We start from the raw sequence: 22,209 nt of genomic DNA, 5'->3' as shown, positions 1-22,209 counted from the left end.
CCACGAAGGTAGCATATCAGCGCTTAATGAGTCCATTACAAAATTACTGAGCACAGTCTTAGGTTGCGCTAACCACTCCTCAGCAGCCCACAAGTAGGCTAATCAATTTAACTCGCACCCTCAAATCTTCCCACCGGATCGCGACACCCCATTCTAACGACTCACACACATCCACACTTCCCAGAAGTACCGTGTACCAGGTGAGATAGTGTAGCCGGCAGTGATACATACCTCATCAGCACCTCTATTCCAGAGCAATCCCAAAACACCGTATCGTATCGTTCTACCCAGTATCATCGACATCGTAAAGATAAAACCTAACTTTTAACACTTCCACCGGCTAGGTCCAAGCGGTCCCGGAGGGGTCTCCGAAGCATTCCGCTCAACACCTTGCCCGCTGAGAAGATCGTGGGTTAAAAGAAACGGTATCAACGGTCTCTCGCTGCCAGCGTCCATTTCCTCTTCGCCCTATCGCCGTAGGTGCTGCAGGTTGAGATGGGATAAAATTAATGTCCAACAGAACTAATATCGTTCCCTGTGTTTCAATCCCGCCAGAGATCGTACTCGAGCGTGTGTTTGTTGTTGTTGTTGCTCTTGGGTTGTTTAATTCCTGGAGAGTTAAGACACCAAATCAAACAGAACCAGTCACACGAGACTGGCCACCACCACTCGAAACGGGTCTCCCACTCTAAGGAAGGTAATTCTGAAGATCGATCACACAACCACAAAGACACATACACCCATACGAGCTGAAGGAACATCTTCGGGGTTTGCCGGTCGTGAGACCGGGCCAGTGCGATAAGGAAGCTATTTCCAGTTTTAATTTACGAACATGTCACCTTCCTCGCCGCAGTGCGCATTCGGGGATGGTTTGTCGGCGACACTGCCGTTGATCTTTGCTCCGCAGCTTCGTGACTGCGGATCTACTGCTGCTGCTGCTGTTGGCGGCTGCGGTGACGGCGGCGATTAGAATAAAATTAAGTGATCAACCCGTGAACCCGAGAGACGGATCCATCTGGGTGCTAATGTGTTCCGTGCGTTCGTGTTACCAAAGACGGCAAGACAGAAGGGCTGGGAGGGGATGCTACGGGAATAGTGCGCGACCTGCGACATAAGATCTTCAAGGTGGAGTCACTTCTTGGTCCGCTCGCCTCTCCCTTGATTGCTCGAGCTCAGCCATAAATCTTCGCCCGGTTGGCAAATTGGACTTAATTAGCGAACTCGAGATGTTTGGCACGTTTTCGGGCCCGTTGCGGTGCTGATATTATTGTGTTCAAATGGTAACTTGTTTGCTTTCTTTTTTTTTGTATGGTCTGTGTGTTGTTTCCATGCCCAGCTAGCGACGAAACGAAATTAAATTGTTCAACGGTTCGTGCTTCCAGACCGCTCCCGTCCGGTGCTGCTTGAGCCTTCATACTCCGCCAACACCGCGTAGCTACCCAACAGAGATTCAAAAGATTAGTTTTGATGCGTCAAAGCGTCTCTTTCACTTGCGTGGCTTTTGGAAGCAATGCCAACAAGCTCCCACGACCCTTCCCAGTTTTGCGCCCACAATGGAACGCAACATCATAATTAATTGATTGCAATTTGTAACCGTCCGATTTGGACAGTGCGGACAGTCCATCCGCTGACGGGTGTATGTCATCGGGTGTATGGGGACCTTTTTCGCTCCGCTCCGCTCATTAGATTTTCCGGCTGGACATGCGGTACGGCTTACGATCGTTCTAATGCGATCTTTAGAATAGTTTCGTTAATCGAACGCTATCAATCTTGACCGCTGGATGGAACGTCCAAAGCGTGACACACTATCGTTCTCAAAGGTAAAAAAAAGAGGTTAAAGATTTGATTTATACTTCGTTGTTAATGGTAGCATACTGAAAGCGTTATGGAATAAGCGTTTTTTTTTTTATTCCTTCCATTTATCATACCCATTACAAATGGCTAGTTTAACTTAACGAGTACAAGACAATTGCGTGTTCTAATTGTATTATCTTGTTCAGAACAAACAATCGACAAGTTGCACCTTAACCCACAAGAAGCACCACCTTCTTACCGTACCACTTTTGCCTGCAAATGGTTCGTCCCCCTTTCTTAGCCTCGTTAATTTATGCTACCGCTCATACCGCTTTGAATTATTCATATTTATTTACCCATGTTTGTTTTACCTTTTGTTTTTACCCACCACCATATCACCACCACCACCATCCTTAACGAATTAGCGCGTATTAATTAGACGTATCGTTAACAGGGCCATTTGCACAAACCAGAAATCGAGAACAAAAACCAACCGAGAGCTCCGAATTCAATGTTCAAAGCCCAAAACAAAACCTTACGCAGACGCATCACTTAGGTGTCATCACGTCGGCTCACCACCGTAGCAAGGCTCAACGATTTATCGTCCTTCATTGACTATTCATATTTTTGTGCACGTTTGTCTGCTGGTCCTTTCGTTCGGTGCTTTAGCTGTTGTAAGAAGGCTCTTTTTAGCTTCTGGTTGAGTTGATTACCGGAAGCGATCACATCGGAACCAAGCAGCTGCTCGGAGCTTGACCGACCAATGTTGCGTCCTTCCGAGCGCACCCAAACTCAACCAAACAATCAATGAAGGAATCGAAAAGTTCGAATGTGTCTGTTCGCAACCATTCCCTACTAGGGCAGGACCTTAGGTCCTTATGTCCTTCCCTCCGTTTTGATGCATGCTTTTAATCCAATTAAAATAACAAAACCCCCGTTCAAATCGGAAGCATTTTTCGAATCAACCAGCCGTTCCCTGCCACCTGTAATGAAGAGGCATAGCACGTGCCTTTCGGAATATCGGGGTTTTTTTTTTGTCATCGATTTCAGATTCAGCCCTCCCCGCTACCCTAGCACTCTACGTTGTGCGTAAAGTCACAAATTTTGCGCTGCTTATTGTAAGCCGTTCCGGTCGGGCAGGTAAACTCCTGCGCCTTGTTACGCCCATTGCACACGACGTACCGCGCACAGTTGGTCGGGTGCGCAAACTTGTAGCCATTCTTCTTGCCGAAGCACAGTATCTCGAGCAAGTTGCCACTGCCATTACCACCACCGCCGATGGAAGGTTTCGGTGGTGCGTAGGCACAGGAAACGATATCGGCCGCATCACACACCAGCCGATTGCTGTCGTACAGCGTACCGGCTGGACACTCGAGTCGCAGCGGGCCAGCCTTCGTACACTGGTAGAATGCGCTGCAGCCGGTCGTATCGGTGCGAACGGCACCGGGAGCAGCACCCCTACACACGCTGGCTTGCGTTGGGACGAGCTGCGATGGGTTCGCTTCGATCGGTCTGTACTCTGGTACGGGCGGTTCGTAAGGATCCTGCTCGAAGTCAACATCGTTGTCGGCACAGAACGCTTCGTAGCCACAGGCGGACGTATCCACATCGAAGTACATGTTCTCCGGGCAGGCGAATAGGACGGGTCGGCCATCGCGGCACATGTAGAACTCGCTGCAGTTCGTTGGACTTCCCATTATCGTACCGGGTGCCATACGGTCACAGATCTGCGATGGGAATGGATGATGGATGGCTTGTATTTGTTGCCTTTTTCTCACTAGCCGTATGGAATCACTCGATCCGAATCAATCTACCTTAAATCCATGCAGCCCCACAATGCCCCCAAGGGCGAGTAGCACAACCAGTAGCTTCATTGTTGCAAACGAAAAATTACCTCCGCACTAGACACTGACACTGTGCCGTACAATCGATTCGAGACATCTTTTATAAAGTATCGTGCTGTGATAGCACCGCAGCTTGATCGACACGGTTGCTCCCTTCAGATAAGATATCAATGTACCAGCGAGCTCTACCCTCTCCACACCGACACACCGACATCTCGAAACGGATGTTTGGAATTTCGGAACACTGGAAGGTACTGTGTTGCTGTGAAGATGTGTTGCTATAAATTGATAAGAGTCCGTGTGCTTGGAATATGGAACCGATAGTTTGAGCCTCTTCTTCTGGAGCTATTTTCGGGAAAATGAGCAATTCTACCACTTCCATCAATTTGTCCGACAAGGTTCGATCTAATTGATCTAATTTGGGCTAATTTCTGGGATGCGGGTCAACAGCAGGCAGCAGTGTGTCGAGGGTCCAATTCCTAGAAGCATCACCTTCACGAAAACGGTATCAGATTGATTTCAAGAATAGCCAGAGCTAATCGTAAATTCGGTAGCCATTTTCTGAAAATTATCTCCAGGCAACCGAACCCGAAAGCTCCCAAATACTCCCTCTCGTGTGGTATATATGAACCAGCGGTCCACAGTAACCTCGACAACCAATCCGTGGGATCAAAACAGCGACGCGATTCTCTCGATCACTCGATCGTTGGGAGTGTGTATGTGTGTGTTTGTGTATGTGTGTGGATCGATCAATCAGACATGCGATTCGATTTCCGGCGATTCCAGGGCGCCGCCATCGCGTTGCAAAGAAGGTTTCCGAAGCCCTCCGTAGCAGACCTTGCAGCACGAAACACGTTCCCCGCGCGCCGTGTGCAAGCCTATAATTTTGCAACTGGCATTATTGCAACCCACTGCCACTCGCGCAAAAGGGATGCATCGCTCGGACCCACACACACCGACCGGCAGGCCCCAGGTAGATAATTGCAATTGGCTACCGTTTGAAGCACGCGGGTTCGCATGCTGGATCGCGCGGCACATTACGTGACCCGCTACCGACTACTGTGTGTCCCAGCAGCCGCCAGAAGAGCGTTCAGCGAACCAATCAACAGTTTTCAAGCGATGTGCACGGCGTTGCACTTTTTCCAGCTTTGCCGATTCCTTTAGTGGAAATGGGGAGGGGTTGGGACGGGAGAACTCTCCGACATCAATCACGCGCAAACCCCTCGGGAGGTGAGTTGACCATCCAACATCCAGGCAGCGACACCCGCAATCAACTCTTTCTCCAGAAATGACTGCACACAAACACGCACACACACACAACCATGCTTTCTTGTTTCACAAATCAAACCACTGCCGGGCGCACATCCTTCCAAGCACAGGGTCAAACCATTAACCGGGCTGTATGCAAAACATCAACAAAATTCGACAATCGTCACACCCCAGCCAACTGGGATGTGTCGCCACGGTGCCCCACCCGTCCAATCGAAGGCTGCACACACTGTCACTGTGTTTGCTTCGCTGACATATTTTAAGCGCATGAGTTGCAGTGCGCCGGGAAGTTGTGTGCGCGGGTTTTCGGAGGACAGCGCAATAATCTGCAATTTAAACGCAACCCGAAAACGTCCGCCGGGTGTCGTGCATTCGGTGTGCGTGATTCAGCGTGCGGCAGACAGAGAGCAACTAAGAGTGGACTGGGGGGGGACAGGACCCGAAAGAGCGAGCGGGCGCAAACAAAGCAACCCTGAACGGGCGGTGCACCCTTTTTCCAGGCACACGCATCGATGGCAGTGAGCCAATTGCGCATGACGCATTGGCGAACGGTTTGCACGGATGATCTCTTCTTCGCGCAAACGTCTCAGCGTCAATCGTTGTCGGGGTCGAACCTAAAGAACGAGGGGAAGGGGGGGAAGTTTGGTTTTGGAAGCTGCGGCGTAATTGGCAGCCGGGTCAATTATCGGTGCAATTGGGAGCGAATAATTATGCTAATAAGACGTTGTGAAATATCAGCAAGCGAAACCCGTTTCCGATCAAAGTCGGGACGAGAAGGCTGTTAAAAGTGAGACAACTAAAATGCATTGCGGAGTTGCGCTGTGTCGTTGGATTTAAAGGTTTTGCGCGTTTTTTTTTTTGTACGACCTTCTCCGTCAGGCTCTGATCCGTCTGGTGGGGAAGGTGGTTTTAATTTGGAGTTCGTGATCGGACGACAGGTAAGGTGAGCGGTAAAACGCGACGCTGTCCTTAACATTGTTTCAGCTACAAGCGTGTAAGTCTTCAGTGAGAACAACAGCAAAATATGGAGAACAAAATCGATTCCAAAAGCTGAACAAGGTTTAACGGTGGCTCCTGCTGCTCGAGCTAATCAGCCATAAGTTAATAAATATCGATTTTATATCCACTCCGTGCAACGAACTTGTGACACCCATGAGAAAATCGTATTTGAATATCGCTTCAATAAAAAATACGGCTCCAGTGGGATGCAGCAGAGAATCACTGGAGTCCCTGGAGGAGCAAGAGGCAGCACAATATTTGGCCTGACCACTCATCAAACAACGATCGCTTGATGGGTCCAATAACTATGGTCGATGATTCGTTTCATCATCGGAAACATATCCTTCGAAAACTGGCCCCATCCAGGCTGAACACCAGAAAGGACCTCTGCAGATACCATAGTGCACCTGATTTGCTGTAAGAGTCGTTTCGTTTCATCAAGCCCACAGTCAATCGCCTCATAAGTCACAAAACACCGCAAAACACCCCCTGGAACCATCCTTTTATCCCCCCTTCCCATGCGCCTCGCAAAGGTCCATAAAAACGCCCAATAAGCCGTAATTTATTTGTTGGCTTTCGTTCCAATCATCATCGTAGCTCATAAAAGCTTAATGTGGGCCGGGAGCTGAGTAGCGCGAACGCGAAGTTGCCGGTGCCGGGCGATAAAACTCACCGTTTGGTATTGGCATTGCTGCTTCTCCTTTCTATCCCTTTCCTCCTCCTCCAAAGCAAACATCACACACACACACACGAACGGCCATCAAACATGACTTATGGACAGTAAAACTCAACATTAACCGGAAAGTGGATTTTTGTTTGCGCGTGGACGATTCCGCTCTTTGTTGCAAATGCTTTGCTGCACTCTCGGAGCAGCTTGAAGTGACGCCGTTCCCATAAAAGATCGAACAAAGTCGATTCGGCGAAGGCAAACGGTGTGGTTCTGGGATGGGTTTTAGCAATGTTTTCGAAGTTATTATAAAAAAGCGAACATCAAAATGACTCATGACGCCTCGCGAAGGCGCCCGCACTGTGTGTGTGTGTGTGTGTGTGTACACTGGTTTATGGTTATGATATTCAATCAATGGTAGATTGAGATTGTTGCTCAAACTTGAATGTTGATCGTAAATTGTTTCCCTTAAAAACCCCAAATCGATGCAGCTCCGGTGCCCCTGAGCTGACAAGCGAACATCACAACTAAGTACTATAAATGCAACATGGAGTTACATTCTGATACAAAACCCCCCACACAGAATTAAATCCAACAAGAAGATCTTTCACATGCTCCAGAACTCCTGATGAGTCCTGCCCCGTTTCGAAATCGATTAAACTTGACATCCGGGTGGGAGGTGAAAAGAGAAACAACCCCAAAACACTGTTGTTGAGCTGCCATAATTCATCTCAGTACCGAGAACTGTTGACCTCGAAGCTACCTACTACCACGCATGGATGGACGAATTCCACGAATTCCAGCGCACACCAGCGCGTCGTGAGAACGTCTGGCTGGTCGCTTTGTGAGCGGACATTAGCGCACGTCATCGCGCGACTGCTCCAGCTCGCACGCCAGCCTATCCCAGTCGATATGTTAATACGATCCTAGCTTCTGGATTTCGCAGGACCCGAAACAGGGAGGACACCCCGGAGCGATTGCCCGCACAGCCTGAACCGTTTAGGAAGGCAGTCAAGTATAGGGAAATTTTAATTAAACTCCCAATCCACACTGCACACCCCGAGCGGGAAGCTGTAGGATCACCCGCTGCGAACGATCCAACTGCTGAGCGGTCTGAAGCTACCGGGTTAGTGCCTCCGGAAGGACTCAGCACGATCTCAGCACGGCAGCAGCAGCAGCAGCCGCAACTCGTTGAACCAAACCACTGTCACGGTCCGTGTAAGCCTGGCCTCATTTCACCGGGGCCAAAAGGTACGCCGTCGATACCACCGCTTGGGACGCTCAGCTGGAACACCGCACACCAGATCGTTGCCTGCTTCACGATCCAATAACGCTACACAATGAACAATGATGGTGGTTTTTTTTCTTTCGCCTCTCTTGTCCGGAGTAAAGCTATGTCTTCCATACGATGGGGATGATCGATTTTTGCTGGACCCACGGACGTGTTCGTGACGTGGTGCCGGGTAGGTCTTTCTTCTAATGCGTCTTCGTGACGCATACTCATCGCATAATCGTTCCGAGTGCGGTCGGTGCGAAATGAGAAAGCAGTTATTGTGGTCCTTCCCACATCCTCCCCGCTGTACCGCCGCAACCGAACGGGCATCTAAATTCTAACGGGGCATATTCATGCACGAGTGCCGCTCGCAACCGCTCCGCAGGCCACTCAGATCAAGCTCAGTTCCATGCCAGCGAGCTACCTGTGTTCCACGGTGAGATTTTTCTGATGCGTCACGATAGGCCTCGCAGACAAGGGGGGGGGGGGCTTCTGGTTGGAGCAGCTGCCCTACAGGCACACTTGGGGTTGGTGTTCTGGACGGTGCTAGATCGAGTGTGAGCTCCAGCAGTGCGAAGACACAGCGTGTATGGCTTACTTTGTCACCATCACCATCTTTTGGAGGACGGTATGAATCGAAAATCGTGCTTGTAGAACATCAATTTTTAGAATTTAAAATTAAACTTGATACCAATAAAGCTAAACATGTAAGAACATGTTTTTATTCAACCTTGGAATTCAAGATCACCGTGGGAAATACCACCACTAGACATGCCAATATCTCCCACCAAACAACCTGATAATTGATCGATCGGATACTCGATCGTGTACTGAATGCTACCGAACCTGATCAACACCTTCCGATCGTTTCGCTTGTACCGAAGGAATCGGCGCATTCCGATACGACAGGACACCGGCCATCTCGCCAGTGACCGGCGGGTGACGAGAAGACATAACATGCTGCACCCAAGTGACATAATAATCAGCTGTAATTATCTACATTTTCTTATCTACGCCGGCTACCCTCATCCTCGCGCTCTCGCTCGCTAGCACACAGCTAGCAACTCAACTGGCCACCCGATTGCAACGCAACGCAGATATTCCAACCTCCCCCAGTGCCCAGGACTGGCGGGAGGGGAGCCAACAGGGTAAGCGGATAGACAAACAAATTGCCTTGTTGATGTCATGTCACCAGCTACGTAACGCCGGTTCCATCACCACCTCCACCTGTCATGTTAGGGCACTCGCTCGTTCGACTTCACTCGCTTCCCGCTGCCTCCTCGGAGCCCAGTACGTCAAAGAAACGTCAAAACGCGGCAACGACCAACAGCACCGGGGGCAATTGGGCAAAGCAACCGGCCTGCCGATCCGGGGCCGAAACTGCTCGCCTGCCTGCCTGCCTGCCTAATTAAAATCGGAACGGAAGACAGAACCCTCAGACTTGCGGGGTGAACTTAATTGTCGCGCTAATTGATGGACAATTTTAAATTTCAAATTATTGCGCTCAGGCCGGGCTCACCTTCACGAGCCCGGGTCATGAAATCGGTTGTGCCCCGCTCTGGGTGTTGCTCGGCCATGCTCAACCAGCCCGAGCAGGTGAAGCTGTCGCTGGTGTGGCTGCCGTCGATCTCGAAAGAGCGCTGCTCATGCTCACTGCTGAACTGCTACCGTGCCCTAAAGGCTATTTAAGGGGAGGGCTGTCAAATTGTCCACTGGCGGGACGGTGTTGGTCAGATTTCCGGCGCACCACACGGAAGACAGCCTTTAATGTGGCGTGTGTGCTTTTCTCCGTTTGCGCAACAATCCGCTACATCCGGCGCACGAGTTGCTCAGCTTTGGGTAGCCTTTAGGATAAACTGATTTTACGTACGCGCAGTAGAGAATGTTGCCGTGAAGGGTTGTTTTGAAGAGAATGTCTAATTGCGTGAAGTTCAAACACTAAGAAAGGTAGCCTAATGCAAGGCCTGTAGACGATTTCAGAATCTGGCAGCTATTCTGAGCAGCACGCCTCAAACACCGCGCCATGGTTTGCGTAATTCAACCTCCAATTTCTTATCGAAATCGAACTGCTTCCAACTCACTTTCAAGCTACAATAAAGCCCATAACTTCTCTGCGTGATCTTACCGATGTAAGCTACTCCGCAGAAAAAAACCCGACAACTTCAGCTTGCGTGTTGAAAACCCGTCCATACCAGCTCGCCCATACGGCCATTTAATTGCCTGCCGATAAATCAATTCTGAAAACCAGATCATGGCCTACGAGGATCTCCCCTTTCATACGGGCCCGTCGATCACTCCGGGGGCTGTAATCAGCAGTGCACGGATTGAGACGTTTCCGCACCAAAAACTTCTGCACACACGACGGCTCCATCCATCACCGCGCCTGGCTTCCAAACCGCGAAACCCACAATCGCATCTCGAAGCCCGTAAGTTATGAGTTTGTTTACACTGATTGAAACATTCGATACCCTTTTTCGGGCCAGAAGGTGTCCCGGGTCTGCCTACGGTGGGCAGACAACTCGCTCGCTCGCTCGATCAATCGACCTGCTGCCACCTCGTGGCCAGGCTGGCAGGCTGGGCAAAAATCTCGAGCCGAAAGATTACCGCTTCGCTCGATAATTGATTTCACTGCACTGCTGTTGCACTGTTGCTTTCGCGTTCTAGGAATTGGCGGTGCAGCGCCAAGTTGAAGTTGGCGCCTGTGCCCCCATCCACGGCGTTCGATCGGGTCGGTACGGTCGCGCTAATCCCACACCACCGTCGCCACCAACTGTTGATTAAATTTTGAAATGTTGTTATGAAATGCAACCCGAGCCGTATTTCACCTGCCGCAAACGGGGTTGTTATTATAGCAATTACACCGGGCTTTAATTTCAACCTTTCAGCCTCTGCGCGTTAGATCCGCATTGCGAACGTTGGTGCCGGTGGGCTGCGAATATGATGAGGCACAAACTAGGTTAGGGGCAGCACTCGCTTCGGTGTGCAATTTACCTGCTGTTGCAATCAATATGTAATGTAAAGTTATACTTTTAAAACGTTAAAAAGTTATAACTAAATGCCGAGCAAAGCTCCATAGTTCACAAATGCAACGAGATGAGTTATGGCTTCCTGTGCATTACCTCTCAAGACCCAATCCTGTTAATAGCAGTGTTGCAGCACCGAATCCAGCCAAAGCTCAATGTGTTGTTTTCTTTTCGAATTATTGATTTTATATCCTCCAAAAATGCTTCCCAAAAAGGGCAGTGGTAAGAATTTTGGAGCAATCCTGAACGTCAGTCTACCCGTGGGCGATTCGTAAGCCACTAAACTTACATCAAAACCGTGTCGTGGTGATTTACCGATCCATACCTACACTGAACAGTAAGCCACTTTTCATAATTATTCAAATTACCTACCCTAATCGTATGCAAACGATCCTGGAGCTGGACCTCCACTGCATAAGTTTGTCCGATTTAAGGCGAACCATTGTGGGCCAGCATCGAACCCTCTGGTGACGGAAAATCAGTCCTAATTTTCAATCAGATAAAAGCAACCCTCACATCCTCACATCCCAAAACCGTCCAACCCGTCCACTCCCGTTCACGGCGGCCGTTAATCTCAAAGCGATCGAACATCCCTCCGGCCCGGGTGATTGCATCGCGCCAAACGGATTACAAGCCCGCACCGTGCTTGGACGGAAGCACGAACAGAAGTTGCCCGGTGCTCAATTTGGTTTTACCGCTACACCATACAGCACAGTGGTCCTGCCAGGGATTTAGCAGTAGTTGGAGCTACGTCTACGTAGCTACGAACCTGACCCACATGATTTACGACAAAATTACTTCCCACAACCTTCTAGCGATATGCTCCCGGTCCGGGTGCGAGCGATCGCTCGCCATAAATTATGTGCCAGGCCACGTAATGGTTCGATGCAAAAATTTGTATCCATCTTCTGCAACCACCCTTCCTACACCGGTAGTCTGTTGCTACTGAGTCCTGTTGCAAGCGATTAAAGTTTGTAACGCGAGATAACGAGCTGACGGTGCGATTTCGTACACTTACACGAGCGAAGCTGCATCGCCCTACAAACAAGAGATTAACCTCTCTCTGTGTCTGTGTTTGATGGTTCCGAACATCCTCCGGCAATTGACTGCATCTCGCCCTGCAGCGTAAGCAACAACTTTTTCCCCAACAACCGGGTGCAGCAGGTCATATTGTTCTTCTCGGCAAACATTGGGCAACGATTGGGTTTTTAAGTGTCGGATGGTAAAAAGTGACGACCTTATGATTCTGTGCGATCTACCTGCACGCTGCCTTTCTTCCCTGCTAGATCATTGAATCGATTACTTTAAAGTCTTTTGTTTAAACCCCCGTTGGCGACAGCATCCCGACGGATACGATATCCTGTACAACATTCCGAATACCCCGAAAAGGTGCTGAAGCTGGGATAAAAAAGAAAACGTATGCACCGATACTGCAAGGGGTGCCATCATCGTGATCGTTTGTCCGTGCGATCGAGATTTTATCTTCGCTTTACTTTTGGTAGCAATTACCAGACACCCGCAGCTTGCTCCTGCTGAGATCATCCTCGTCCCTTTGCTTTTCTCCCTCACGCTCGCTCTCTCCCTCTCCGCTTCACGCGTTCCCACACGTACCACGCGCATGAAGGCGGCATTTGTAGGTCAACACACCTCTTATCTAGGACCATAATTTTGTTTATTAAAAAAAAAAAACAAAAAAAGGAAACGATCACTTCACAGCAGTGCGCTTGACAGTCGATTGAGAAAACACACGGAAACACACGGAAAGCCCAAACAAAAAGGGCCACTGGTCGGGATAATTGAAACACCAAAAAACAAAAACCCGCAAACCCGGTTGCGGCCAATGTGTTTTTCCCAAGGGATTCAGCCACGCATCGACAGGAACAGGTCAGTGGGCAGTCTTACCTATGTGTACCCTTGTATTGCCGGATGCAACTGCATCTTTGTAACCGGATGATTCGCTCGTAATCGAGATAGCGCGCGAGCGGAAATTAAACGGAACGTTTTTCACCTGTTTTGATTGATAAGGGTGCGGGAAAAGGGTGTACACCCAGCTGGCACTGTGGGAAGGGGAAAAGGGACGATCCAGGTGCAAGATGAAGTTGGGTTTTTTTTTTGTACGTAAGATGGGAAGTGTTGGCTTTTGTTTTAACCATGGTTAATAGTGAATGAATGATTCGTTTCGATGAGGCTGTTCTGCATGGGTAAAGTAATACATTCGTTGCTTAAAACGCTCACATAAGCATGTTGAATAACTTATTGTAATAAGAATGAACCTAAATTAAACAAAATACATTAGCTCATGACACATGCTCTTACTGCTTCGATTTTTTCACCAACTAGTATGTGTTCAATAATCGTCGCAATGAATTGTTAAGTTTTAATGATTCAAGTCGAGATACACATTAACGTTTACGTGTTGTGATACTGAAATAAATAAATTAAATTAAACCAATTCCAAGCAATAAAGCATTTTCAATTTTAAACCAAATCGGTCGAAATACTTGTCAAAGGTGCTATAAATAAATGACCACTATGCAAGAAAAAATAGGAGTAGTAAAATAAAACGAGGAAAAAGAGTAAAACGAATATAAAGAAACTGTTTCAGAGTATTAACATGTTTGGAATACTTAGTGGTATATTAATAATTACAGAAACATGTTGGCTGGTATAATTATCAAATGCTTTTTTCCTTCTCACAGTTTTGAAAGCTATATAACCATAAGCAGAATTAACTAAAAATCACAATACAATCAATGGTTTATAGTTTTATTTTATATGATATTTTACTACAACTTACTCCTGAATAAAAAAATATTGTACTACAATGTCAATTTTAATGAATAAGGTTTTACTGTGGACTACAAGGTCCACTGCATTAAAAATGTGAAGAGAAATAAACAAAGTAATTCAACAATATATTTGAACTATTAAAATCCAATTGACGATATACAATACTTACAATTCAAATAGAAATCAAAATAAGGCAACAAAAAACAGATAATATTTAACAAATTACAACCAAGAACAGGTAAGTGCTAACAACAACATGACGTCATCAAAATGTTACTTTAAATGTTTCAAGATTCAAATTATTTATTAACTTCTGTATATATATTCATGCAATGCATTGATTAAAATGCTCTAAAATTTAAATTATATTTTTCATTGTATTACATTGAGTTATTTTAGATAATTTACTTTAGACCACATTGAATCAGATCAATCCGATAGCTCAACTTCAAACTTCCAGTAAGTATTCACCCGTACATAAACAGTATCAAATATCCTTCCAATTTGCTCCTCCCTCCAGCACAAAAGCACAAACATGACTTCTTCAAAATGGTGTGGGAAAAGGCTTCCCTACAACAACAACCCGCATCAAGCTTCTGTGTGATTATACCTACCTACCCTTACAGTCCGGTTCATCGACAAAACGGAAAACGGTGAAAGAAAGAACATATTTCTTAAGAGCTTGAGAATTGAAATTACATTTCTCTTATTATTTTGTGCGTTCTCCCATGGCTGTGGCTGTGCGTCTGTGTGCTTTTGTGTCTTTGTGGGCCTCTGTGCACCGCGAAAGGTGAAATGTTCGAAAACAAATCCCTCATCAACGGCACACACAATACGCTCATGCCGTTGGCTAATAACAGATGTTTAATGAGAGCAGCCCAATTGTTCGCGTTAGCCTGTCTTCTGTTCGACAGCTTCGTTCGAAGAGGACGAAACACAACTTGCAGCAAAATATTACCTCCAAATCGTTACATAACTGTGGGGCAGAACTAAGGCCGAACCGAACCATAACCCAAAAGTCGAGCTTCACCCTTCACACGGCGGCGTATAATCTCAACAAAACAATCCTTTTTTCCCACAAGCGAACAAAACATTTGGGAAAATGGAAACAACAACAACAAAAAACACACCCAAAAACACAGGTACCACTGCACTCCCTCGGGTCAATGGACGGGAAGGGGCTGGGTTTCTGCATGCCACCGTTTCGCTGCACAACACTTGCAGGGAGGCAGGATCGTCATGCGTGCACGATTTGTTTTTCGAACAGCCTTGCACGTGATCGCTTCGTCCCGGGACCGTCATCAGGTCCGAAGGATAATTATCTAACGGGCTTGTCGTAATGCTTGGCGCATACATGCAAACCGTGTACGAAGACTGCCCCCGTTGGAGGTCAAAATCCATCGCGACAGTGCGATGCAATGTTAGTGGCGATGTACTGGAAGGGTGCGGGTAATTCTTTACCACTGCACCTTCAAGTCACACTTTTGTGCACGGAATGGTGGGCAGTTAGTTTTTGATGATCTCAATGATACATTTGTTGCAAGATTTGAATTTCAGCTAAAAACAGCATTGACATCAACAGGAAATGGTTTACCCGTGGTGTATAATGAATGTAATTATAGAGGATAGTTTTTCTTCATAAAAAAGCTTTTTATTTCCCCCTAATTCTCGCCGCCATAATTCGTTACTGAAACAAGCTTACGTTGCGCTTGAACAGTATTTTAAATTTTTGTATAGTTTTTATTTATTTTTTTAATAAATGAGCTTCCTTATGAGCTTAAAATAACTGCATAAAGATAATGCAAATAAAAATTCAAATTAAATCTCAACATCTCATGATCGTTCATGACACTTTAAAGACACTGCACCATCGAATGAGCCATCACTTGACGTCTCATTTAAACTTCGAACGCAATAAAATACGCTTCAAAATGATATTTTAACACTCAATTATGCATTTGCCAGCATATCTTTATTGAGATCTTTAAAAAATCTCCTTACCCTCAGCATTCACGCACCGTCAACCAGCCGACGCCTTGCGCAGGCCTGGTTCAGCCAATTTTCAGCGAAAACATAGCCCCCTAATCGAAGGTGACAAGCCCGTGTCTGAAGATCAGTGAAGGTTCGTTGTTTGGTGCCTCACGCTGCGTCTGGACGGGTGTTTAATTTAATCTATTTCCCCGAATTTCGTCCTCACCGGCTTCAGTGGGCCAGCGAGCGATTCGGAAAGCACAGCTCCACGAACCGGCAGGATCAAATTTCACGCCCCTGGGTTGTATGGGAAGCGGTACGTTACGTTCGGTAGCCCGCAATGCCTTTGGCCACCAAATGCTTCCTAGATCAACGTCAAGTGGCTGTGCCTTGAGCCACCTCAAACCAAGTACCCTTGAGGACAGGATTTTTGATACATACCTGCCAATCTGTATCTTTTTTGGATGGTTATACTTGCCTACCTTAAATTCACAAGCAAACGTACCAGGATGATGCGTGAGATCTTTGCTCTGGGGGAGATGGGGTTTTGTTCTTCGGAATCAAGCTCATGCTGGGAAGGGATTTGTTCAATCTGATAGGATTATTCTTTTTCTATTTTACCACCCGATTTCGTTTTTGCGCGTCACGTTTGATTTAACTAGATACGTGTGCAATGAATTATGACCCAATGTCACTTGATAGCGACTATTCTCAGTATAACTTTTCTAATAAATTAATAAATTATCCCTCTAAAAGTAGTACTCCTTCAAACAAACCCATATCTTATCAATTTTTCAGCACAAAAACTACTGCTGCATAATTGACTAACTGCACCCAATCATCAATGTCTGCACCGTGGCTAGGCAAAACCACAACATGCGCCTCTTTGCCCCGTTACGACCGGTGTGTCGCGTCATCTAGAACCTCTTCAAACTGCCACACCGACATTAGAGGGTTGTGTGCTCCATTTTCTCCACACTTTGCGACAAACGGACGGCGAGCTAATTTTGTTATTTTTACAAACACACCGTACAAAGAGCTTAGCCAGGGTAAATAAAGGCGCGGCAGGCGCGGGCGTACCAAGGGAATACGACAAGCAGAACAACAATGGCTACCGCGTTTGACGCAATCGTCGTTTAGGTTTTGTTTTTGCTTGGTATTAGGTATCCATACATCGAAAGCACTACTGGATCGACACTCCGGCCGCTGCGCGCCCAAGGTTACCAGAGGCAGGGTAAGCTTCGTCGTCCACATGCTTCAATGGGCTTGTTCAGGGCAAAGACTGCGCAAAAGTAAGCATTGCGGTAGACTGAAGTATAAATATAACATGTCTTTATAAGCGGACGATAGGCGATAAAAGTGTGCGCGAATGGTGAATGGGTTTGTTTGTTCAGAAAGATAAATAAAAGATATTAGAGACTGAATTAGTGTTGAGAGTAAATGGGGTTGCTTTCAAATCGCAAGTCCCTAATAATTCATTTATTAGTAAGCATTGTTTGCGTGTAAATCTTTATGCACTTTATTTTTGATTATAACGCTATAACTTTGTATTATTTACTAATGTCTTGGACTAATTAAACTAGTAAGAGACCCGCGGTGTGCACTTCTGCTTAGTGCAACACTAATGTTACACTGTTTCTATTTATGTGTTCTTAGACAGCTTTTGAAGACATTTCCCTTTTATCGAATAATTCTTATTTTTTCACTTATTGATGGTTTAAAAGTCCACAAAAAAACGCCTTTTCAACGAACAAGGCTTCATTCTCGCAACTATCTTCTGGGTCATATAGAAGTAGCGGAAAAGTCTTTTTCACTGCTCATGATGTTCCAAAATGCAACGATTATCAAGCTCGAACGGGTTTTGTAGGAAAAAGCACACACTTCTAACTAGTGAATCGTCTGAAAGCAGCATTGTAAGCTAATCACTGAGTAGAGCTAATCGATGAGAGATAACTTCAACTCTAAGTACAAGATACAATTAGCGCCCTCTGTCAGCAAATTTCCTGAACTTCGCCCCCAAAATACCAGTCATTGCGAGCAACTCATCTTCGCTTCTGCAACTAACATTCAACGCATCTAAATGCCACTTCCCAACACTCTCGCTGTGGTCGACAATTGTTAAATCATCAACAACACACCAACCAAAAAGCCACCGCGTTGCTTGCGTCCAAATCAACAACATCGCAGGCAGGCATCGCTCGCTAAACGCGTACCATCCGTCATAATTGTCACTAATAATAGATAGGCGTTTTATAAATGCGTCCCCCGTCCCAAGCTGTCCAATTTCCAAGTGAGTGCACACAAATCCGTGTCCAGAGGGGATGGTGAGAAGCGACTACAGCACCGCAGTGCCACTCGACAAATGCTACTTATCTTATCGTTCGTTCTACCCGTACTAAACAACCGGATGCACGTTTTATTGCATTTCTGGTCGGAAATTAAAGCTTTCGTGCTTCATCTGCTCAATGGTGCTCGCACGGGGAAGGAAAGTTGTACATGTCATTGAGAAAAAATGTTAAGAAAAAAGCGCATTCTGGGGTAGCTACGAGATAGGGTGAATGAAACCGTTGCTGGGCTAGATTTGCCTCGCTCGTAGAGAATGCTAATGGACAATGGCTCCAATGGGGGTTGCAAGTTTGTGCATTGTTTTGCAAATGATTTTTCATTCAATTTCTCTGTGCTATTTGTCATTCACAAGTGTACCACAACGGTTCATTCATTCAGTGGATGAAATTATATGGTGCCGTGATTGCAGCTTTTCCCGCAAGAGCACTCATTGAGCATGCATGAGCTCGGCAATCCGCCCCCTTTCCGGAAATGCGGGACAATGAATGAATATATGATGACGGGTTTAAAGTTCATTTAATAAATAGGTGATGTTCAGGTTGAGGAGAGTTCAAATAGATTTCTGTTAGTGTCATAGTTAAGAGCGCATTTTCCGGTAGATGGCTCTGGGGATAGTGGGTTACTTTATTGATATGGTACCAAATACCAAAATGACCATTTTATAATTGAAGTAAACGCACAAATTTAATATTTTTTGCAAAAAGTACAGAAGCCATCGACTCACAGGTTGATAAAATCTTATAACTTAAGTTTATTCGAAAGTATTCTGTAAAATTTAAGGTTTGGAGTGCAAGCTTTACAATTCACAACAAAAAAAACTATTACGTATCTTTTTAAAACCGTTGACCCATAACAACTACCGTTGATTGTTAAAGTACGCTTTTTTCTCGACCTAACATACCCAAGCCCCAAGTTTCTGATGCGTGCACGCAGCGTTACCTACCCAGCCGATAGCTAATTAATGGGTCGATTTCCTTTGCCGGCGGGTTTTGTCAAAGGGTCGGAATGTGCCTGCGCCGACGGTTCATTTTGCATGTCTACTGGATTCACTCACGTGGGTTTCAGACAAAAAACCAAAGATTAAGAAAAAAAGCACCCCAACAGTGAGCGTGAGTCATTTTTGTGAAAGTTTATGCAATTATCAGTCGAACATGGCTACCGAATCTAGAAGGCTGCCTGTGCTGCCCGATTACTGGTCCCGCGCGAACGGTGTGCCGGCAGCAACGAAACCCAATGATATCTACGGTTTGTAATTCCATTCGTCACGAAAGCTCTTTTTCATCGAGGTAGGGTTTTTTTTTACTTATTTCAGCAATTTTCATGGGCACCGTTTTTTACTATTTTAATTCTAGTGTGATACTGCAAGCACAAAAAAGGTTCCCCGCACTTCCTCACATATTCCGGAGAAACAAAATGATTAAACGTTACCTACCCAGTTTCCCGTTGAGCTCTATCGCCAACTAGCCAGGCAGCCCAAGCTCTGGTTCAACCCGACATGGCTACTCTTTCCCGGTACGGTTCGAGCATGGTCGGTACCATAGCTGACAGGAAGACCACCACGAATCAATAATTTAATTAGCTACCCGACCGGGCTCTGCTGCTCGGCCGAGAATATCGCACGTGCGTCTTCCAGCAGATCGAATCGCTGGAACAATCGACGAAAAGTGCAGCAATTCACGTTCCAGCAAAAAAAAAAGCAAAAATAATTCCTCCACATTACGGCCAACCTATCAAACCTCTGTTCACATACGCACGGGTCCCACCGAAAGGTGTTAATTATGGAGCGGTAAGGAGAAGAAGAAGAAGAAAAAAAGTTATGTCACTCTACGCAAAAATGTGTTTCTCTTAAGAGGGGGAGGGGGGGGACTGGACCGTTTCGAGCGATAAATAACTCCTCTTCGGTGATCCGTAACGCTGACCGAAACTGTCCGTGTGCTGGTACGTGTGCGTCCCTCCTCCCCAATCGTGGTGTTTAATAAAATTAAACTTGTAAGAATCAATCCTTCACACCTCGTGGCCGGCTCAGTTTTCAGCGTGTCAGTTCGCATTCGAAATCGTCCATCAACGTCCAGGTCAACGCGCGCACGGTGGCCATGGTGCGAGAAGAGCGAGCTCTGCGGCCCTACCACGGGTGTGACCGAAGAGCAGGGACAGTGCAAAAATTCAATCCGATCCTATGCGCTACATGTCATCGGGCATGCCTCCGGGAATGGTCCCAGAGGAGCCAGGAACGAACGGAATAACAACAAAAAACTTGCGTGTGTGGATACATGTTATTGTAGTAGTTTTTTTTTGTTTTGCTTTGTTTATGGATTTTAAGATGACTTTTTCTTCACATGATGCCTCGGGTGTCAGTTGACGAGTTGAAGGTAAATTAAGCCCATCTTCTCGGAGTTCATCGTCTTCATCGAACGGGAGCAACGAGCGTTTCGGGGTAAATGTCACACTTTGACCCAAAAGAGATGCTCATTATTTGCTTCTTTTTAGAGCATTTTTACAGCAGAAATTCTGATTAAATCTCGTGCTCTCCACAGAGAAGCATCTTTTACGTTTCGGTCAATCGCCTTGTAATTGAAGGTAACATGAGGTAAAAAATGGTCACAGATGGTAAAGAGGGTGTGCTTGTACAATTTTTCTCGAGAACTATACAATTAATGAGAATCAATTTGCACTTTCTTCTTTGCTTCGCGTTTCTTCTTTCATATGTTGAGTTCACTTGATAATTCTAACGGATAACATGCTAGAATAAAGATTACAAAAATTATTTTTTTACGGTTTGTGAGCACAAGGGTTAGCTAAGATGGATCCGGCATGAATAAACTCGCAAGCAACATATCACAAGTGCAAGATTATTGCACGCAAGGTGCTTACGAATACAAGCGTGTACAATGTATTATTTGAACAGAGAACGTAACGCCTTGTAACGTTTAGAATTATAACAGCATATGCTCGAGACAGAAGATAAATGCGTTATGAAACGAAAGCAAATTTTAATCAAAAAAATTCAATCCAAACAAAACCCTACAGGCCAAAAAATAAATCTAACAACTATACCGAGGAAAAATTACTTATAAAAAAATAAAAAGATAAATAAAAAAAGAATGACATATAAATATGAATCATATGAAGCATAATGATGAAGGGACATGAACAAAAAATGTCTTCTTCAAAATGTATTTAATAAAAAAAAAGAAAATTTGGTATCGCAGTATTAAAAAGTGCAATCTTTTCCTTCGTTTCTTTCCTTCTCTTTGTTCTTAAATTAAGCTGTTAAAACATGTAGCTCAATCTGCAAGCATAATGTGTTTTTTTTTGCTAATATTTTCTACTAAATTAACTGGAAAACGTTTTATTGTTAGTTTCACAATTTGTTATTTATTATAATTGAATAGCATTGGAATATTTCCTAGGTAGGTTGTCATATTTCATTAATTTTTTTTTACATTATCGTGAATTCTGTAAACACGCTTGAGAATCTTTGAGTAACTACTATACTCGAGTGAAATCTGGCATTTCAAATGTACTATAAAACTAACCTTACATTTCTATTAGTTAAGATGTTACTATTTTCGAATTTTATAAATCATTTCAACTGTTTCACTACGAACGTTAAGGTGTAATGACAAAAACTTGAAGAGTGTATAAAAATAGATAAAAACTCAAAATACAAGTTTTTTTACTAAGAGCTACTTTATAATCTCTATAAATACTCTATCTAGATATAGCTTACCTTTGTAATTTAATGTTGTATCTTTATTTTGATATAAAAAGCTATAATGAAGAAGTTTCTAGTTAACTTTTTTACAATTTCAACTGACTTCACTCTTACATATTTAACATTAAACGTTACGATGTACTCGTTACGCAGCTTTGCTGCTTGGGAATTCACGGAGATTGATATAGAACTTGCATACAATTTTCTTCCAATCGCTACGTGCATGCGTTCTTAACGGTGGTGAATTTTGCTCTCTTGCAATCTTCTACTTTAGCATTGTTGTAATGACCTTCACAAATGATTCATTGTATAGTATCCCTTGAAAATACTAATCGTCCTAGAAGATCGTGCTACTACGCTTTACCTCCACATAAAAAATCCTTGTACCTCGTATCGGTACAGCATCGGACATGCTGCTCAACGCACCTGATCGTCCAGGGACGGGAATTCCCCTGCAGGTGATTAAAATGTTTGAACCCGTATCGATCAACTAACTTCCGCAAGATCTGCAACAACGT

General features: G+C 45.3%; 1 protein-coding gene across 1 annotated transcript; it reads right to left on the bottom strand.

Moving 5' to 3' along the window:
- Window positions 1–1,846: 1,846 nt before the first annotated feature.
- On the bottom strand, window positions 1,847–3,726 carry LOC121600131 (protein obstructor-E-like). Its single transcript, XM_041928458.1, has 2 exons — window positions 3,609–3,726; window positions 1,847–3,521 (listed from the first exon to the last, which is right to left on the bottom strand). Exons 1-2 carry the CDS (start codon window positions 3,666–3,668, stop codon window positions 2,865–2,867), a joined length of 717 nt encoding a protein of 238 aa, XP_041784392.1. The 5' UTR covers window positions 3,669–3,726; the 3' UTR covers window positions 1,847–2,864.
- Window positions 3,727–22,209: the final 18,483 nt, after the last annotated feature.

This window comes from Anopheles merus, chromosome 3L (assembly GCF_017562075.2).
Source record: "Anopheles merus strain MAF chromosome 3L, AmerM5.1, whole genome shotgun sequence".
Classification (NCBI taxonomy): domain Eukaryota; kingdom Metazoa; phylum Arthropoda; class Insecta; order Diptera; family Culicidae; genus Anopheles; species Anopheles merus.
This window is presented reverse-complemented; position numbering and strand designations above follow the sequence as displayed.